Source organism: Rattus norvegicus, chromosome 1 (genome assembly GCF_036323735.1).
Source record: "Rattus norvegicus strain BN/NHsdMcwi chromosome 1, GRCr8, whole genome shotgun sequence".
In the NCBI taxonomy this organism is placed as follows: domain Eukaryota; kingdom Metazoa; phylum Chordata; class Mammalia; order Rodentia; family Muridae; genus Rattus; species Rattus norvegicus.
Genome location: NC_086019.1, coordinates 254,275,960 through 254,296,749, shown reverse-complemented (window position 1 = coordinate 254,296,749; position 20,790 = coordinate 254,275,960). Strand labels below are relative to the sequence as shown.

Sequence of the window (20,790 nt, the reverse complement as noted above, 5' to 3'; positions counted from 1 at the left end):
GAGAAGCAGGGCTGGGGAGAATAAGGTTGAAGATCCAGCTCCATTACTGCTATGGCGAATGAACTCAGACTTTACAAGGATGTGCACATACCTGGCAGTGCAGTTATGAAATCCCTCTGCAGCATAGGCTTTAGATAGGAGTTGATGTGCCCATGCTGGTAATGACACATTTGAGATATAAGGTGTTCTACAAATTCCACTTGATCAGACTCTGACCACTGCTCAAAGTACTTGACACACAGCTCCTTTTCCTTCTCATAGCTTGCTGAGAGTTTCCGCTGCTTGGGCACAATCATGCTGGAGGTGCCATTGGCAAGTTTTGTCTGTTGGAGGGAGGGGATTGAAAGAATCATTTAACAGCAAGCATTGAAAATGAGGGAAAGAGTCTAAATCTCCTTGTCTGGTATGTAACGTGTATCTTTGCAACTGAATTATTCTTGTTGGATTTATTGCAATTGAGTATTTTGAACCATGATCATGTGGAAAGCCTTACAAATACCAAAGTGGAGGTCAATCAGGTATACCGTGGGAAGACCAAGCATCCATTTCTACAAGTTTAATCTACGGGGATACACAGATTAAAAACTGAGAGCCAGATGCATTTAATCATTATTAGCAAGCAAAAAGTTTAATTTGTTCTTTATCGTATGTAGCAGTTATTGGACAGGTAGATAATTAGTTGTTCACACTAACTTTTTTTTTTAAGTCAAATAAGTTTTATACACAAAGAAAGACCAATGAATATTTACAGACCTCACAAAAGTCTAATAACTCAGGCTGGAGAGATGGATCAGTGGTTAAGAGCACTGGCTGCTCTTTCACAGGTACTGGGTTCAATTCCCAACAACCACATGGTGGCTCACAACCATCTGTAATGGGATATGATGCCCTCTTCTGGTGTGTCTGAAGACAGCAACAGTATACTCATACACATTAAATAAATAAATAAAAATTTAAAAAAAAAGTCTAATAACTTATAAGCTCAAGTTAACCTTTTCTTTCAAAAAAAATTCCACCTTCCTGGTTATCAAAAAATTAAAGGCTATACTTTTTAGTAACTGAGTCATTTAATAGATATTTATTGAGTATCTACAATGTATTCAACACTGTTCTAGGTGCCAGGACTACAACAATGAACAAACCCAGCAGAATGCTGTCAGGAACATATACTCTGCCTGAAGAGGTACATATCACTATAATATAAACAGTGCTGCTGAGAAAAGCAGAAAAAATACTAGAAAAGGACTGGAGAAATGAGCTAGCAGGGAAAGAAAGCCCCAACACTAAGCCTGATGACCAGAGATTAATCCTTGGAGTCCACACGGTGGAAGGAGTGAGCCAACTCCTAGAAGGTGTCCTCTGACCTCCACATATGCTCTGCGGAGAGAGAAAGTGTGTGTGTGTGTGTGTGTGTGTGTGTGTGTGTGTGTGTGTGTGTGTGTACACTCAGACACAATAAATAAATGTAAAGAAGAACAGAAAGAGGGAGTACGTTATTATGGTTGGCAAAATTCTAAGATGACTCCATGAAGATTCCCATTATAGGGTATGTAGGCAAGTCCTGTGGATCGCTATGAATTTGGGGCCAGCCAGTCTATACTGTGAGTTCCAGGTCAGTCAGACCCAGTCTTAAAGAGAATCCTATCATACACATACCTTCCCTTAGATCAAACGCTATCATAGGTACTGTTAGGTTTAAAAGGATGACACAATCGGTTGACCTCAAAAGAGATTACTAAATTGAAAATGGGAGTTCACAACTGCAATAATTTTTAAGAAGTATTACCTAATTATATGAGGTCTTCAGTTTTTAAAAAGATATATTTTTAAAAAAATTTTTTTTTTTGGTTCTATTTTTCGGAGCTGGGGACCGAACCCAGGGCCTTGCGCTTCCTAGGCAAGCGCTCTACCACTGAGCTAAATCCCCAACCCCTTAAAATTTATTTTATGTATATGAATATATGGAGCTGTCTTCAGAACACCAGAAGAGGGCATCAGCTCTCATTGTAGATGGTTGAGTCACCATGTGGCTGCTGGGAATTGAACTCAGTACTCTGGAAGAGCAGTCAGTGCTCTTAACCACTGAGCCATCTCTCCAGCCCCATATTTTTTTTACCCCCCCCCCCCCCAGAGCTGAGGACCCAACCCTTGTGCTTGCTAGGCAAGTGCTCTACCACTGGGCTAAATCCCCAACCCCCAGCCCCTATGTTTTTTTTTTTTTTAAAAGATTTTTATTTATTTATTATGTAATAGTGTTTTGCCTGTGTGCATGACTGCAGGCCAGAAGAGGGCATCGGATCCCATTACAGATGGTTCTGAGCCACCCTGTGGTTGCTGGGAATTGAACTCAGGACCTCTGGAAGAACAGTCAGCGCTCTTAACCGCTGAGCCATCTCTCCAGCCCACCCCCATAGTTTTAATTTGTTTTTCCCCCATGTGGGTGCTGAGGAAGAAGGTTGACATGTGAGATAGAGAATTTGATCAAACTCTAAGCGTGAAGAACAGCTGCTACTGATGAGCACCAAGAACATCAAGAGTCTAAGTTTTCCTGCAATGACAGGGACAGTCTACTCCCAAAAGGAAGGTGTGAGGACTTCCCCAGGAGCTTCTAGGTGAGAATTTGGCTGGTTAACACACTGACCTCAGCTTTATGACACCTGAACTGAGAACACAGCCATGCTGGGTCGGTCACCCTTCCCATCTCTAGAACCATGAGCTAACAACAAAGAGGTGTGTTTGAACTTGCCATGTCTTTGATAATGTTACTCAGGAACTTAACGTGACTGCTTAACTCTACTCCGTCATACAGGTTTCCTAATGGGTGATAGTTGAACCTAACACTTTGCTATAGAGAAGAAGACTAAGCTACTAACCTAACTGGGTGGGGGTGGGGGGGGTTGAGAGCAGAGGCATTCTGTCAGGCATGCTCAAGGACTCCAAAGAATTGGCAAAGAGAACACTGGAGAGGTCGGAGCCATGCCACTCAGCCCATCCTACACTTAGTCCATTCAGCTAACGCCCTCGTGTCCTTAACTCCTACTTTCCCTCTAAAATGAACACTGCTCTTCCCACCTAGAGAATTTAAGTTAACAGGGTGTGGAGAAGTCACAATCCAGGGCACTAAGCCCAGATGACTTCTACCCACTCCTTCACTCCTTATAGCATGAGCCACCATGCTGAAGAGAAAAATGGAGGATAAGAGGCCACAGGGACAAGCACTCAAGAGGTATGAGGGACACACACACACACACGCGCACACACACACACACACACACACACACACACACACACACACACACACACACACTGATCCTGACTGCGTGGGGCATGTACTAGGAGGTCAAGCATGGACAAAAGGCAGCAACTTAGAGGCTATTTTAATGGTCCATGGAAGAGACACCATCTTTAGACTATAGTGGTGGCTGTAGAAGTAGAAAGAATTGGTAGAGCAAATCTCATCTAAACCTGGATGTGGGCAGGAGAAAAGGAGATGAGATTCACACTCATGTTTGTTTGAAGCTGCAGTGCATTGGGAAAAGACAGAAATCAACACAGCTACTCTCAGAAAAGTGATTTTTACAGAGGATGACAAGTGAGCACAACTGGATACCTTTCTAAGTAATTTGATGGACATATCTGCCTGAGGTACCCCTAATGAGGCATGGAGACCCATGTTGCTATAGAATTCATCATGCTTACGAATGCTGAATGTGGCATATCACTGTCCCACACTTGGCTACTCAACTTCTGCCATTAAGGCAGGAGCCTTGCCTATCTTGTCAGCAGCTGCTAACAGTGGACTTCCAAGAATGGCATGAAGGCACCTATCTACAAAGAAAGACTGACACCTGTGAGCAGCAAGCCTGGTGTGCAGAGCTGGGGGTTTTCTAGCATTGAGGCATCGTCCCCGTAAAGAGTGCAGTGATTAATAAGGACCTGCTGGGCACTGGCCATAGGGAGGGAGTTCAAGCTACTCTGTTGGCTGTTTGCAACTTAGCAAAGGGAAACTCATCAATGAGGAGTAAGAGTTATGGTACTAACAAACATACTGGCTCACAAGCTTAACCAAAAAGCCTCTTCTCATCCCAATGACAAAAGCCCACACTATCATCATCATTATCCCTGTCATAAAAGGTAGACATGGGCTGGAGATGTAACCCCGTGGCCACAGCACTTGTTTGGCATGGACTATGCCCTAAGTTTCACATATAAACATGCTCTGGTACAGGAGGATCACAAGTTTAAGGTCATCTTCATTTACGTAGCAATTTGGAGGCTAACCTGTACCAAATGAGATCGTGCCTTACAAAACCAAAAAGGCAACCAAAGCAACTCCCCCTCCTCCCTCACAAAAAGAATGAACAGGCTGAGTTGCAGCAGAGCTGTCTTCTGGCTAGAGCTCAGTTCCAGTAACATGGAACCATCCATTTGACGAAGTGTTGTTTCTGCTTACATAGATAGACCAGACATATCCGTGATCCCAGGGAGCCATGCTTGCTGCTGCAGCGGCTAGGCTGGCAGAAAAAAGCACCTAAGAGCTGAGGGACCTGGTAATTTTCCCACTGAGCGAGGCTTCAGTCAAGGCTTTCTTCTGCTTTCCCTGATCAAATCCTAAGCAGGGCTCTTAGAAAAGAGGAGTGAGGTGAACATTCACACACCTACAGCTGCTTTGGGGACGTGGGAGGCTTCTCCTCTGAGGTTATGGCCCTTCACAAGTGCACTTTCTTTGAAGAAGACTTGGACCTGAAAACACCCTCACTTCAAATGCTATTCAACCCTGAGCATACCCATCCCTATACCCAGCCACTAGAGCTGCGGCTGTGGGATTGGAGACTCACTCGCTTCCTCTGCTGTGTTTGTTTCCCTCATTTATAAAATGGGATAACAGGAACCATTTCACTACTTCATGACAGAGAAGAAGCCTTAACAAGCTTGCTCAGGAATCACACGGAGGGAGGTAGTAAGCATCCCTACTCCTATCCATGCCAATGACTAAACCAAGGGCCTCCACACTGGCTTGGGCAAGCACTCTCCCACTAGGCTACAGCCTAGTCCCTAATCAACACTAGAAACAACACTGTTAGAGCTGGGTTCCCCTCCTTTTGAAAACACACCTTTCTTCGTTAGTTTTGACTAAGTATTATATGTATTAAGAACACAGAGCGCTGAACTGTCACAGATGCCCAGGACAACCCCAGATCACAGAATAGGGCAGCATGAGCTCCACAGTGTTCCTTCACAGTCACTTGCCACCAAGAGTAACATTGGTTTCATTTTGGGATGCCCTCTTTTGGGACAGGGTCTAACTATGAAGCCCAGGCTAGCTTCAAATCTGTGCCAATCCTTCCTTCTGCCTTAGCCTCCAGACTGTTGGGTTTATACAGCATGCTACCACACCCAGATAAAATGCATGCTTTTGAAAATCATCTACTTAAGAAATTTATTGCAGCAGTAAAAATAAAAAATAAAAAAAATGAGAAAGCCCACACAACACTTAGAAAAGCTTGGCAAATGTGTAATGCCTGAAATTACAGACCCTGCTGAGGGAGTGTTTGCTTATTTTGAGACAGGATCTCATTATGTAGTCCTGGTTATCTTGGATCCCACTACATAGGTCAGGCTGTCCTTGGACTCAAGGAGATCCACCTGCCTCTGCCTCCTGAGCACTGGATTAAAGTGTGCCACACAGTGTGCCACTGTGCCTCCTGGGAATTTTTTTAAAATATGAATAAATGGAGAGGTCTGTTACACTCACACAAGACTCAGTATTGTTCATTCTTTCCAGCTTGATGTAAAGGGTAAATACAATATCAATTAAAACCTTAGCAGGCAAATTGATATACAATCTTCTAATTTGTAAAGAGATGCAAAGGGATGTAAACTAAAAGATGAATGGGCTGGAGAGATGGCTCAGTGGTTAGGAGCACTGGCTGCCCACCCAGAGGTCCCAAGTTCAATTCCCAGCAACCATATGGTGGCTCACAGCCATTTGTAATGGGATCTGATGCCCTCTTCTGGCACACAGGTGTACAGACTACAGCATTTTATTCTATGTCTCACATCCCACAACCCCTGCAGTGTGTGTGTACGTATGTGCTATGTGCGTGCAGGTGTGAGTCTAAAGGACACTTCCAAGAGCTGGCTCTCTCTGCTGTAGGTTTTGAGGATCAAACTCAGGTTGTTGGGTTTATAAGGCAAATGATTTTACCAACTGAACCCATCTTTCTGGCTCAGGACTACTGAATTTTAAAACATATGCAATAGTAACCAAGATTGTGTGGCTTTGATGGGAGCAGGAAAATGTGGGTCAATCAATCAACCAGAAGAAATTCAAATATAGCTGATTCTTTTTCCTTTCTCTCTTCACCTGACCTCTGAGACGGAGTATTACTATTTGGCTTATACTAGCCTTGTACTCAGAATTCTCCTGCCTCAGGTTCTCACTTGCCGTGTACCATCACGCCCAGCACCATGCAGTTGAATGGTTCTAGGATAACCCCACGGGGGAAGGATAACTTTTTTAAAGGTTAGGTGGGGGGAGGAGAATGGACTTAGAGAGTACAGGGAGAGACTGCTGTGACTTGAGGGCATTTGGACCGATGTGAAAACCCAGTGCAGTGGAAACTCCCTGGAATCTAGGAGAGTGACCCTAGTGAGAACCCCCAGTGGTGGGCTGGAACACCGACCTTCCACCTACAATCTGTCTTGCATGCGAGACAAGCTGGGGCAATGTTGACACAGAACTTGTAGGAGTGGCGAACCAATTTGAGGCCCATATCACGAGAAGGTCTGGTACTACCTGGGTGACCGAGAACCAGAGGCTGGATAACACAGACACCTAGGGTAGGAGCAAACACGACTGTCCCCTCAGCCTGAAAAGTCAATGAAATGATCCTAATGAAATTCTGTTCTACTCATAGACTCATGCCAAGTTCATGCATCATCAGAAAGACTGCCTCCGGCAGCTGATGGGAGTGGGTGCAGAGATTAACAAACATTAGGCAGAGAGGGAGCCCAGGTTGGAGGTCTCCATTGGGTCTTTTCCCTTGAAACTCAGGAAACCCCTCAGAAGAGGGGGAGGAAGAACTGCGGGAGCCAGAGGGGTAACCCTAACCCTGGGATAGCAGGAAGAATGGCCTGCGGAACCAAGCAAGCGGGACTCACGGGGGCTCACAGAGACTGAAGCAGTCAATCTCCGAGCCTGAGCTAGGGACTCTACTTGTTGGTTTGGTGTTTTGGGGGTGGGGACTCCTGACAGTGGGAATGGAATGGGAGTGTCTCTTACTCTTTTCCCTGCATTTGGGGTTGCCTTGTCCAGCCCTGATGTTAGGGTTTGTGCCTGGTCTTACTGTATCTTATGTCATGCTCCGTTGATGTCACTGGGAGGCCTGCTCTTTTCTGGGGTGATGGTAGTGGATCTGAGGGAGCAGGGAGGTGGAGAGGGACTGGGGAGAGTGGGAATTTTATTTTATGCGTGTGTGTTGTGTGCACTTGGCATGGTGTTTACAGAGATCAGAAAACAACTTTTGGGAGTTGATCTTCTACTGCATGGTCTTGGGGAGGTAACTTGGGTTTTCAGGGTTGACAGCAAGTGTGCTTATCTTTTGAGCAATCTCAGTTAGAAGCTGGGGGGAAATATTTTCAATAAATCTATTTAACAAAAGACTTTGGACTATATGCAGAAGTCATAGGACTTGATAGTGAGGAGGAAGAGGAGGAGGTGAGTAGTGCCAGCTGTTTCTTTATTAAGAATATACCTCAATTTTTGTTTGTTTTTTAAACTGGCAAAAGATGGGATACACCACCAAAACCAAACTTCTGGACCGTTAGTAATCAACAATAAGATGTTCAACATTTTAAGTTATTATGTAATTATAGCCATGAGACAGTACTACACATGGACTAAAATGAAAAAGACTGGCTATTTGGAACAATTGGCCTCTCATACATCACAGCTGCTAATGTGAATGGTGTAATTACTTTGGAAACAAAGTTGACAGTGTTTTATAGAGGCAAACACAGACGTTACCATATTTATCTCCTAAGCACAAAACACAATTCTACACATTAATGTTATTGTTTCTGCCTTCATAACAATCCTTCAGTGTCATAAGACACAAGTCCATCAAGAAGAGAATGATAAACAATAAATTGTAATGCAAGCACACAAAAAAATACTTAGTAACAACAAGAGGGAAACAGAACAACAAGGATGGATTCCAAAACACATGGACTACACAAGCCAGGCGTAAGCTCAGACAGTCCATGAGTTCACTCATGCCACTCCAAGAATGGCAAATCTAAACTTTATTTATAAAAGCAGATTAGTGGTTTCTATGGGTTGGGGGAAACTAGCTGGGGAAAGGTATGGGGGACTCACTGGGGCCACGGAAATCTTCTTGTTATAACAGCATGCAACTGACAAAATTTATTGAACCATAATACTTAATGCCACCATGATATTAATTTCATTTGTAACTAACACACTACATTTATAAAAGAACCCCAAAGGTCTTTGCTGTTCGGTCTCTTCTTTGACCATTCTCCCATACCGATTTGTCTACAAATGTCTGAAGTAAATTAAGTAAAATTTCCATTTGAGAAACTGAAAAATCCACAAGGGTACAGTGAAAAAGTTCAATTATTAAAACAACCAGAAGGCTGTATACTGGAGCGGGTGAGGAGAGAGATGAGAATGGTTGCTTGTGGCCGCAGAATTGATTCCGCTTTCCCAACACAAGCTTGATGACTCAAGCATCCTGTTCAAACGTCCAGGAAAGCTGACAAACAGCCTCAGCTTAATGACAACAGCAACCTCCTGCCGCCCTGCACAGCTCTTCTGCCTTTCTGTCTGCAATGAACAGTTGTCTCCAGACAAAGCTCGAATGATGCTGTCAGGTGACAAGCACACCAAATGAAAGGAGTTAAGTGTTTGTGGCACTGTCTTCCAGTTTAGGCCTAAAAGGCTAAGGGCCTCACCCCTGAAAATACATTACATGTACCACTTTCAAAATGACCATGAGTTTCTCTGCGGCTGCTGCCTGGGCCAGGAAGGGAAAATATAGTCTTACAGACATCAATTGGCTTAACCAATGGCATGACATGTGTGGGCTTTACTAAGTGTATCATGAAAAGTAATATCGTGGATAGCTGAACAGGACTATGAAATGACACTCATTTCCAGCTTACATGCAAACCCTACTGTAACCAACTAACAGGGAGGGTAGGGGAAGTGGAGAAATAATGTTTCAGACAAAGGATGCCATTAAGAATTATTTTGAGGGCTGGAGAGATGGCTTAGCAGTTAAGAGCACTGACGGTTCTTCCAGGGGTCCTGAGTTCAATTCCCAGCAACCACATGGTGACTCACAACCATCTGTAATGGAATCTGATGCCATCTTCTGGTGTGTCTGAAGACAGCGGCAGTGTACTCATATACATAAAATAAATAAATAATTCTTTTTAGAAAAAGAATTATTTTGAGGACAAGGCCAAAATGAAGAGACTGTTGGTGACTAGTGAGATGCAAACAATAAAAAAATATCTAAGGATTCTGTCCATTCATCCCATCCACCCACCCACTCACCTACCCATCCAGTCATTCATTAGAGATAGGGTCTTACTATGTAGTCCTGGCTGGTCTGGGATTCACTATGTAGACCAGACTGGCCTTGTATTCACAGAGATCCACCTGCCTCTGCCTCCCGAATGCTCAAATTAAAGGCGTGTGCCACCACCACAGATCATACATAACACACTCCTTTGAATATAATCACTCATTTCTTCTTCAAAGGAAGCACTGATAGATTAGCCTGGATAACAGCAGACCCAGGTTACAGTTCTTGCTTCTGTGGCCAGGAGAAATAAGTCCAAACTTGCCAGAATTCTTATATTGTTTCTGTGTTATATAGCCCAAGCTGGACTTAAATTTGTGATCCTCCTGCCTCATCCACCAGAGTACTGAGAATACAAGCAGGAACTACCATGTCTGGCTTGCCATAATTTTAGGGAAAAAGGCAAAAGCTTTTTGGAGGCACACATTGTAGTTTCTATAGGCTACTGCCAGGCTTTTGTTAAGCAAGAATCTAAAAACAATGATTCTCTCTACTCCTAGTGTCTCTCACTTGCTTCTTTCCTAAAGCACCTTTTAGAAAAAAGTCAGTTTTGCCATGGCTGAATTGAGGGGAAATGGAAATGATCCTCCTAGAGAGAGAGACTTGGACAAGTGAGCAGCCTCGGGAGAAGATAGTGGCTCAAAGCAGCTCTAGAGCCCCAGAGGGACGGATGGGGAGCAAGGGAAAGAAGCCCACAGCATCCAAGCAAGTCTCTAGAAAGGAATTCATGAGAAAGTGGTTGGGCACAAACTGAACAAGCAGAGAGAAGGTAACAAATGCCCAAAAGTAGGGTCATGCAGGACATTCAACATTCTGATTTTTTAGTTCGTAAAAGGACTTAATTTTCAGTGACCAAAATATAACCCTTTCTCTTTTTACTGGGGTTGGGAATGAGAGTCCACATGAAAGCAAACAGCTGAGTTACAGAATGGAGTACATGTCCCTGCATAGGTAGACACCCTGTATACAGAGTGGAGTACACATCCCTGCACAGGTAGACACTCGGTATACAGAGTGGAGTACACGTTCCTGCACAGGTAGACAGCCTGTATACAGAGCAGAGTACACGTCCCTGCACAGGTAGACACCCTGTATACAGAGCGGAGTACACGTCCCTGCACAGGTAGACACCCTGTATACAGAGCGGAGTACACATCCCTGCACAGGTAGACACCCTGTATACAGAGTGGAGTACACGTCCCTGCACAGATAGACACCCTGTATACAGAGTGGAGTACACATCCCTGCACAGGTAGACACCCTGTATACAGAGTGGAGTACACGTCCCTGCACAGGTAGACAGCCTGTTTCTCAGTGCAGTGAGTGTACTATTAATATTGTAACGGGTTCTTCTAAATATGATTACATACTAGGTGAACTCATAAACATGTCACATCTGATTAGTGAACTGGGAGACAGGAAGGGGCAGGTTTGTCTGCAGAGAGGAAGCTCACGTTAAGAGTCTGACTGATTTCTAATAACCAGCAAGACAAAGCCTGTGATCAGTTCAAAGCTTTTAAATAAAACTTGCTAGGAAACCAACTCAGCATCTCAGTACATATGATTATTTAAACACTAGACACTTGCCAATCTTCTACAGGAAAAGCCACACATGAAACCCACCCAAGTCAAAAGCAAGGCCATTCTGACAGTTTCCGGATTTTTACAGCAGTTAAAGGGACAAGAAAGCCACTTCACATTTTTAGATTAAAAAGCTGACTCTTGTCTCTTTGGTAGTCTCTGGCATGCGACTTTGCAGCTTTCATGGCGATGGGGTTCTTTTGTTCTAAACTGAGGAACTCGCTGCAGCTTAATTTCCTGGTGCATTATTATTTCAGCGGCTAACGACACACCTCCAAGGCGGTAAACCCACTGATGTAGACAGTGCCACCTTAAAAGGAGTTTTGGATGTGTCCTAGTGAGGGGGAAAAGGACATAATGTTTAATTATAAGAAATGATTGAAATAGGCACAGACATACCCCGGGTGCCTCTGCACTGCAGCAAGCTCTAAACTTGTTATCGTTAATGGTTTAAATTTCACTGTGCTAATCATTTCAGGACACAAGCCTTTCTTGATAATCTAATGAATTATTCCAACATCCTTCAGCAAAAAAAAAAATCCTCCATGACAGCACTAATTACAAGACGTTTTCCCAGTGCTTATGTAAAATATGACAGAGCAGCAGCTTAGGGAATTGCAGAAAACTGCTTCTAATTTCCACTGAGAAACTGACAAACACCTCTCTTTCATCTCTCCCAGCTCTCAAGTAAGATTTAACTTTCTCATTTAGTTAATTACCGAGTGAGGATCATCATTTCCCCGGATCGGAGCGGCACAGAGCCTTTATCGTGTTAACTTGTGAACTTGATCGATGGCTGCTGCTAAAACTTAATAACTTCACCCCCTGGCAAATTGTAAGATAAATATAATAGGAGAAACTCTGACAGTAAAAACCTGCCAGAAATGAGCGCTGTGTTTATGTTTCTTTGCAGGCAGAAAAAAAAACAAAAAACAAAAAAAACCAACCGACAGCTTATTACTGGTTGCGTGTTACTTATATTTAAAAGACTCCAGGCAGTTAACTTTCTGGGTACTGTTAAAACTTTGCTCATGAGATGGGAAAACAGCACAAGTGTTGTCGACTTGGGAAGTGAGGAAGAAAACACAGGGAGAAGGGTAACACAAGGGACCAAATACATTGTGCAGATGTCACATTTATCATACAAAATGTTCAAGCAGCACAAATGGGCAGAATAATCCTCTTAAAAAGAATGCTGGCCTTTTGAAACAGCATAGGAACTACACGAGCAAAGCACAGGAATTTTACTCACTCAAATTTTCCGATGACCATGGGTCCATGCCTGAAGAATTCAATTAGCCACAGAATTCTTCCATCTCTTCACAACCCCCTGCAGCTAGAAAAGCACTCACTAACCACACTGGTTAAGCTCATGGATCTGAGGGAAGTGTAGCTAGGAAACCACATGGTCTGAGCCTTTCATCCAGTCTCGCACTCACGTTCCACACCTAAGCTAAGGAATCCAGGAAGACATTTTCTGATGAACAGTTCTCTTTAGGGAATCTGAACACGAGCTTGGGAGTTTACCAAGTGACGGAGGGCAAGGCTGGCACACAACACAGAGTCAGCCTTTACAACCAGCATTATAAAGATAACAGACAAGGAGTAACAACGAGGTATAGTCATGGAACACTGCAAGTGCGTGTGGTGGCTCACGCCTGCCATCCCAGCACTGGATAGGTAAAGGCAAAGACTGGAGAATCACTGCAAGTTTAAGGCTAGCCTGTGCTAAGAGTGAGGCCCTATCTCAAAAAAAAAAAAAAAAAAAAAAAAAAAGTCGATCAATCAAGTAACAGAATTACCATTCATTAATGTCTGTTCCTGTCATGTAATGACTGAACAAAAATACATTTGTATATAAATTGTCAAGGCCACTCATAACACAGAAGCATTAAAGGAAACTGTGAACTAAATTTGGGGAGAAGATAATCAGGAAAGGTCTCAAAGGACTGATAGAGGTTAAGCCTCATGCTTGCAATTGTATTTTGCTCCCAATTACGTGCTGCAACAGACCAATACACTGGAGACTTAGTGCTGCAATCCAAAGACCACCATTTTGAAAGCTGACAAGCTCTGGAAAACTGAACATTAAAACAGCAAACAAAATTCCTTGGTGCTGAGAATCAAATCCAATCATTCTGTTTGCTTTCACTTTCATTACATAATCTACCTGGGGATAAAGGGCTGGGAAGATGGTTCAGTGAGTAAAGTATTTGCTGTGTAAACTTAAGGGCCTAGATTCAAACCTCAGAACTCACCAAAAAATAAAAATCCAGGCATTGTGTATGCTGGTAATCTCAACCTCTGGGGGCTGGGGAATGTGCAGAAGAGAGAATACTCCTGGGCGCCTTGGCCAGACAGTCTGGCCTAACTGGTTAAATCCAAACCAAGGCAGCTGGAGCTGGGGCCATTCTTGCGGATCACACCTATAAAGACCTCCAGAGGATGCACATGCACACGTGTTTCCTTGCACAGTTTTTAAAAGCCCACAATTTTCACTATCAATAGACATTATCTGTAGATTATTTTTCTATTATTTTGAAAGAACTATTAGGTGCTACAGCAGTGGCTCAGCAGTTAATAGCACTGGCTGCTCTTACAGAGGACCTGGGTTTGGTTCTCATCACCACATGGAGACTCACGACCATCATACCTTCAGTTCCAGGGGATCTGATGTTCTCTTCTGACTTCTGCAAGCACCAGGCAAGCAGGCCACGGCGCACAGACATACACATTGGCAAAACACTCACAATACATATAAAAAAATGAAACTTTAAAAAAAAGTAAAAGAACTATGTCAATTATTTGAAGTAAGTGGGAAAGGGAGGGTGTTTTTATGACATCTATAATACTTTTGCCATAGCCTTAAATTAATTAGAACAAGCAAAATCAATTTCCTTTGTTGAATGAACCCTTAGAAGTCAGGATCTGACTTTGGAATATATAGAATGCTAGGTCATGGTGACTATGGAAAGGGAGAGTGGGTGACAGGAAGAAGGGGGAGGAAAATGGGGGGCAGCAAGAAGGGAGAGGCAAGAATGGAGTGGAGAACTTTATGTCGGGGTGACATGATGGGAGAAATGAGATGGAGGGCTCAGGTGGGTTTGCACATGTGAGAGAGCAAGAGAATGGCGAGGAGGAGCCAGAAGGGTTAGGGGGAGAACGAGGGGGGAGAACTGATGAGCAGGGGGGGCAGGGAAAACAGCTTGGGGAGAAGGAATGAGGACAGAGAGAGAGCAGAGAAGAAAACGGGCCTGATCACGTACATGGGATCTAGCATGACCAGAGAAGAAGCAGGATGCTCTATGGACAGGCAAGTGACATCAGGAAGGAGGGGGGTTTTGAATACTGGTATTTGATGTTTCAGGCAGGGAGTAAAGCTTAACTGTCTAGAATCTGGCTGATTCTTCTCTGTAACTTCCTGAGGTGCAGGTGGCTCTGGACATAAAGTGGTATTAATATCACCAAATATCATAACCTTGGTGATGCAGGAAGTTTAAACTAGGAGTCTTCACTGTAGCTTCATCGTCACATCCTTGCCTTATTCAGCACCATCAGTTAGAGTCTGCCATGGGGTCTGCCGGGAGCAGCAGAGACACTCTGAGAGTGCGTGAGGAGAGAGTGAGGAGAGTTTACATAAAGCAGGAAACCTGTCCTCATGCTGTGATACCTGGGTTTTTTGTTTTTGTTCTATTTTTTTGTCTATGAAAGACAGTGACTTAGATTAACTTGCTCTTAATCTAAAGCCTGGCTTTGAGGGTGGGGGTGGGGGACAGGCTTTCAAGAAGCCAACTCAGCTTTCTAGAAGAAATTCAACTCTTTCCAAACACTTGTTAATGCATGTTAAATGCAGCAAGAAATAATCCTATGAGGCAGGGTGCAGGCCTCTCTCAGCGCAGTGAATGAAGTAAATGACTTGTAACTTCTGGAAGTCTTGGTTATCTGCAGGTAAAACTTTAATAACCCTTAGAGCATCAAGGGACTAAAGACATTTCTCTCTGGAATACTTGGGTAATTGTTTTCTTAATTTATCCAGGAAAGGCTTACTTTGGATGTAGCATCTGGTTTTTTTTTTAGGAGAGGTGATCAGAATAACTTGCTCAGACTCACATAAATTAGCAAAGTTCAGACTAAATTTCAAAATGCAGCTGTTATATAAGCTATATGGTGCTTCGAGAACATAGTCCTGGTTCTTCTTTTTAACAATTAAGTTGCTTCCAAATCAATGGCCAGGAAGGGCTAGAGACCAGTGCTGCCCTGTAGACACCTTGGTGTAGCCAAGAGGTTTATGTGCACGCCAAGACCATGAGCATCAACTGAAGCCAGCCCTGGTTACCCTTGTACAAGTTACATATCAGAGTGCTGCAAATACAACGAAATAATGATTAGGCCTTGCTGATTCCACTATGGCTCCCCACTTACTTGGTATTTGATCTTGGGTAAGGACAATGGTAAGTACGGCTCTGATGTGAGGAACAGCACCCTACCCACACATTGTCGGCCCTAATTAGCTTACCACTTTATTAATGGACTCTTTTGGTGTTTCAACTATATACAGAAACTTTTACTTTCAAAGCAGACTTTAAGCCTTGCAGGACAGAGATGAATTTTTTGAATCTACATAGTAGCAGCACAAAAATAAGTGGTAAACTCAATTTTTTTTTTTATCCAAACTAATATAAGGGGTGGTGATCGTTTTTTGGGATCATGCTGGTACAAAAACAGCTGGAGCCGCCTTCATGGCCACCTGTGCTGACTGCTGACTGTCAGGGTGTCAATGCTTCGCCTATAGGAAAAACCGCCAGCTTACTGCACTTTCTAAGACTGGCTTCAATATTTGCACATAACAAATTTAAAGCATTTGACAAGCTGGGCACAACAGCTCAAGGCCTAAAATCCCAACTCTTGGGAAAGGGATGCAGGAAGGTGTGAGTTCAAGGCCAACCTAGGCTATACAATATATTTGAGATCTTAAAAAAGAAACAAAAATATTTTTAAGCTTAAAAAATTATGTCTTTAGTCAAGAATCAAAACTAAACCTCCAAAAAGAAGGAAGACTGATACCAGCTTAACATTTCCATGCAACTTCACACTATGGGAGATCTCAGGATTGAGCTTGGAGAAATCTGCCTCCGTGGCTTGCCACTTCCACATCTACACTCTTGCTGTTTTTGTTCCACCCTCTTTCTGCTTGTCAAAATTTAAGAAAAAGTTTTGCAGAAAACTATCAGTAAATGAATGCTTTTCTCTATTAAAAATTCTCTTACTTGACACAGAGGCAAAAGAAATGCTATATACCAACTGGTTTTATTTATTGGCAAAATCCAAGTAGTCGGACTACATACACAGTCTACAAACGGGTAAGAAAGCCCTAAGGTTTTATTATCAGGAGTACGATATCATATCAGTGACTGTTCTGTCCTTTTAACGGCTTGCTGTACTAGTTGTTTTTTCTTCCTGATTCCAAAGGCTATCAAAATGCACACGGTTGAGATGACATATTGGCTACTATGATAAACAAACAAAAGAGGACACGCACTGGGCCTGGGTTTCCATTAGGAACAATTAAGTTTCATTGGACATTAGAAATAGAATCTGTGGCACTTGAACTCACAAGAGATCCTCCTGCCTTTGCCTCCTGAGTGCTAGCGTTAGCAGTAAGCACCATGCTGGCTTACAGCAGTGTTTGGTAATGGACAACCTGGTGGCCAGGACAGCAGCAGTAAGAATATAGGCTGGGGAAGCACAAAGGATCCAAGACATGTGTGCTTATGCCTGTAATCTCAGCACATGGAAGACTGAGGCAGGAGGATTGTTTCAAGTTCCAGGCCATCCTTAGCTATGCCGTGAGGTACTTGCTCAAAGAAAGAAAAAAGCCCAAGCAAGTAAAAAGAAGGTTAAGATATTTTGGAGAGAATTTTAGAATAACATCATGGAACCAGAGCACACTGTTTTAAATTAAAGTCGGAATCGAAGAGCCTCAGAGGCAGTTCACGCTCAGGTCCAGTGTCATCTATTAGCATGAGATTCACTCATTTCCCCCCTTTTTTCTTCTGTTTTTAATCCCCAAAACTTAATACCACTTGCTCCCAAGGGTTGATATAATAACAGATTATGTGCACACACATGTTCTTAGCAAAGGAAGCTGCTGACAGAAATTAACAACAACAACAAAAAAATGTACTGACAATATTAATGTCCTTACTGCTACTGAGCTGCATTCTTAGAAACAGTTATATAGTTAAATATTTCTTTTGGGGGAGAAAGTTGAGGGAGCCACAGTATAGAGCCCAGCTTGACTGATTAGAAACACAGGGCTCAGTGTAGATGTGCACCTCCTTTCTCCTGGCTGTGATCTCAGTCACTGGGATGGGGGTGCAGGCGTGTGTGTGAGGTGGAAGAACCACCATAAAACACCCACCTCTCTTCCCCACACCCACACCAGGAGATATTACTGTCCTGCTCTAGAAATCAACAGTAAAAAAGCCAGGCAACACCAAGCACGGACTGGCAGGGTAGAGGACAAAGGGACTCTCATTCTCTGAGGCCAACAGTTTCTAGTTTCTTTCCTCGTTTCATATACGTGTGAATGTATTTCATCTACATATTCATGAAAAGATACATCTTTTCAATTATCAAAAGCTGAAAGAAACCCAAATGTTTGCCTACAGTGAAATGTATAAACGTTAAGATACAGCTACTGTGACATATTACCAACGAGGACACACAGACAGTGGGCGATTCTTACATATGTTTTGCCCAACTGACCACACACTGTAAGGGCCCCATGCTGGGTGGCAGAGCTAAGAGAAGGGGCTGGAAGTGAGGATAACTGTTATCCCCAGGAGGCAATAGCTGACCGGGGCAGGAGTGGGCTGTTAGGTTCCTCTTCTCTCTACCTTTCAAATGGCCAGCCTGCTGTTACACAAGCCTGTTCACTTTGAGGAAATTCATAAACTCCAGAAACTGCTAACATGGCTAGATTAATTCACACACAAGAGAGTGGGGAGAGAAGCCTGTCTGTAACTGATGGACTGTCCTAACTTCTATTTTCTGATATGAAGAAAAGAGTCATTAAATTAAATTTTACTACAAAAGAGCCTGAGATTCTATGTCCTATTGTGACCCTATGGCCACTCACAGACAATTGTTCCCACATGCTACCGCTCTGAGCAAGGTTAGAGCTCCCTCTAGCACTTTTAACTAAGGAAACACCACAGGCCCTTACAGAGCTGACACAATTTGGTGCTGCCCACGGTTAAATGCAATATGGTGATTTTTATTTTTAATTTGCTTTAATTGTTGCTATGATATGAATAATTAATAGGCTGCTTATGCCAGTTTTGTAAAGTTCACAGTACAGAAAGCCAGGAGAGAAATATCTACTTACAAAGGAGGCTTAAAAATGGTTATAACTGCTACAATACGGGAGAATTTGAATATTTATTCATGATTAGTGGCAACATTATGTTCTACCAACAAAGAAACAGCTACTAAAAGCATTTCCTATGGAAACCTCTCCCTGTCTCATCTACTCTCTCTGCTGGCTGCACGACCACTGCGCCCACAGTGTTGCAGGAGCAAAGTAGGTCAGAGCCGAGAGAACCTTGCTCTTTGGTGGCAGACAACTGCAAGATTTGGCTGCAAACATTTAACCCAATTCCACCCATTCTAAGACAAGTGTTCACTAGCATTTACTGAGCCCCTGGACAACAGAAGCTACTGAACTTCAAGTCTAGATTCTTTCCCCATGTCTTTGCAAACTCTTTTTGTCACTGGTCCCTCAGCCACTGAGAATGACGACCACATCAATAATGACTGCCTGACAAAATCTACTTCATGCTTGAGTGTCATCACAAAGTCTAATTCAGACACAATATTGTAATCCTACATGATCCACATAGAATTTGGGCAGATGCTGAACGGCTCAGCAATTGTAACATATATATAGCCATTCTGGGAGAGCAGCCAGAAGTAAAGCGTTCATTTCTCACTGCTGGATGTCAACCCCACACACTGCTTACTAAAGCCCTTGTCACAAACCCGTACACACAGAGATCAGAAGACAGGCCCCTTGACTCATGAAGAATGAGAAGAATGCTGTTTTCCTTAAGGTAAATTCATTAAGGAAGGCTAATGGGGACTATCCTAGAGTTTACATTCTGAGAATTAAGAACTGTTTGAATAATGATGTGAAACAAGCTTTAGCTGTTTTTAAAGTGACCCTTTTTATTTTATTTATTTGTCTCTTTGTTTATCTGTTTCATGTGTGTTGTGGGCATATATGGGGAGTCAGAGGACCACCTGTGGAAGGCAGTTCTCTCCTGCTGTGTGGGACCTGGGGACTTGACTTAGGTCATTCATTGTTGTACCAAGTACCTTTACCTATTGAGCCATCTCACCAGCCCCCCAACCTTTCTTCCCTCCCTGCATGTGTCTGTGTGTGAACAGTGAGCACATGTGTCTGTGTGTGAACAGTGAGCACATGTGTCTGTGTGTGAACAGTGAGTACATGTGTCTGTGTGTGAACAGTGAGCACATGTGTCTGTGTGTGAACAGTGAGCACATGTGAGTGGAGGCCAGAAGTCCGTGTTGGGGGTCTTTCTCCATCACTTCACACCTTCCTTACCGAGCTTTCTCAGTTTGAATCCACAGAGCTCACCTATTTGGCTAAATAAGTAAACGGAGCTATCTCCAAAGAACCCTATCTTTGTTTGCTAGCATATCACAGGGGGCTGCCCACACCCACGCAGAATTTATGTGGGTCTTGAGCTTCAGCTCTGTGTCTGAGTGGCAAGTTCTTTACCAAGATGAGTCAGTCCTTAGCCTTCATTACTTTCTTTCTTTTTTTTTTTAAAGAATCCTTTCTTTTTTTTTTTTAAAGATATATTTATTTATTTAATGTATGTGAGTACACTGTAGCTTCAGACACACCAGAAGAGGGCATCGGATCTCTTTACAGATGGTTGTGAGCCACCATGTGGTTGCTGGGAATTGAACTCAGGACCTCTGGAAGAGTAGTCGGGTGCTCTTAACCGCTGAGCCATCTCTCCAGCCCAAGAATCCTTTTCAAAAGTAAATGAAGCTAATGTAGTGGTATAAGCCTGTATATAATTTCAACACTCAGAGGCTGAGGCAGGAAACTAGTCAATTTATAGACTAGTTAGAGTTACACATAGAGAACCTGGCAAAAAAGGGAGACAGAGAAGGAAAGGAAGGAAGGAAGGAAAGGAAGGAAGGAAGGAAAGGAAGGAAGGAAGGAAGGAAGGAAGGAAGGAAGGAAAAGTAGTTGTGTATGTGTGTGTAACAGAATAGTATACTTGTGATTAAGGAATTTAGCAATTTTCTAAAACACATTTTTACCATTTTACTTTGATTATTTGTTCTGGTAGTGTGGCAGCACACAATACCAAGATAGCATATGGTAGACATAAGTTTTTTTTTTTTTTAAACATTCCTAAAGGCACCTTAGTTTGGTCACATTAACATGGCCACACTAATTCCAGGGGCAGTCCAAACTAGGAGTGAAACATCATCTGAAAACAGTTCTTCATTAACCTGTGGAGAGCCTCAATCACAAGCTGCCTCTTCACTC

At 43.1% G+C, this 20,790-nt stretch overlaps 1 protein-coding gene across 22 annotated transcripts in view; it reads right to left on the bottom strand.

The window, feature by feature from the left end:
* The window catches only part of Btrc (beta-transducin repeat containing E3 ubiquitin protein ligase), a 165,735-nt gene that overhangs the window by 28,070 nt on the left and 116,875 nt on the right, over window positions 1-20,790 (bottom strand). For all 22 annotated transcript variants that reach the window (XM_006231530.5, XM_006231538.5, XM_006231536.5 and 19 more), the window contains 1 exon segment: window positions 92-323. In XM_006231530.5, coding sequence (XP_006231592.1) covers window positions 92-323 — 232 coding nt within the window.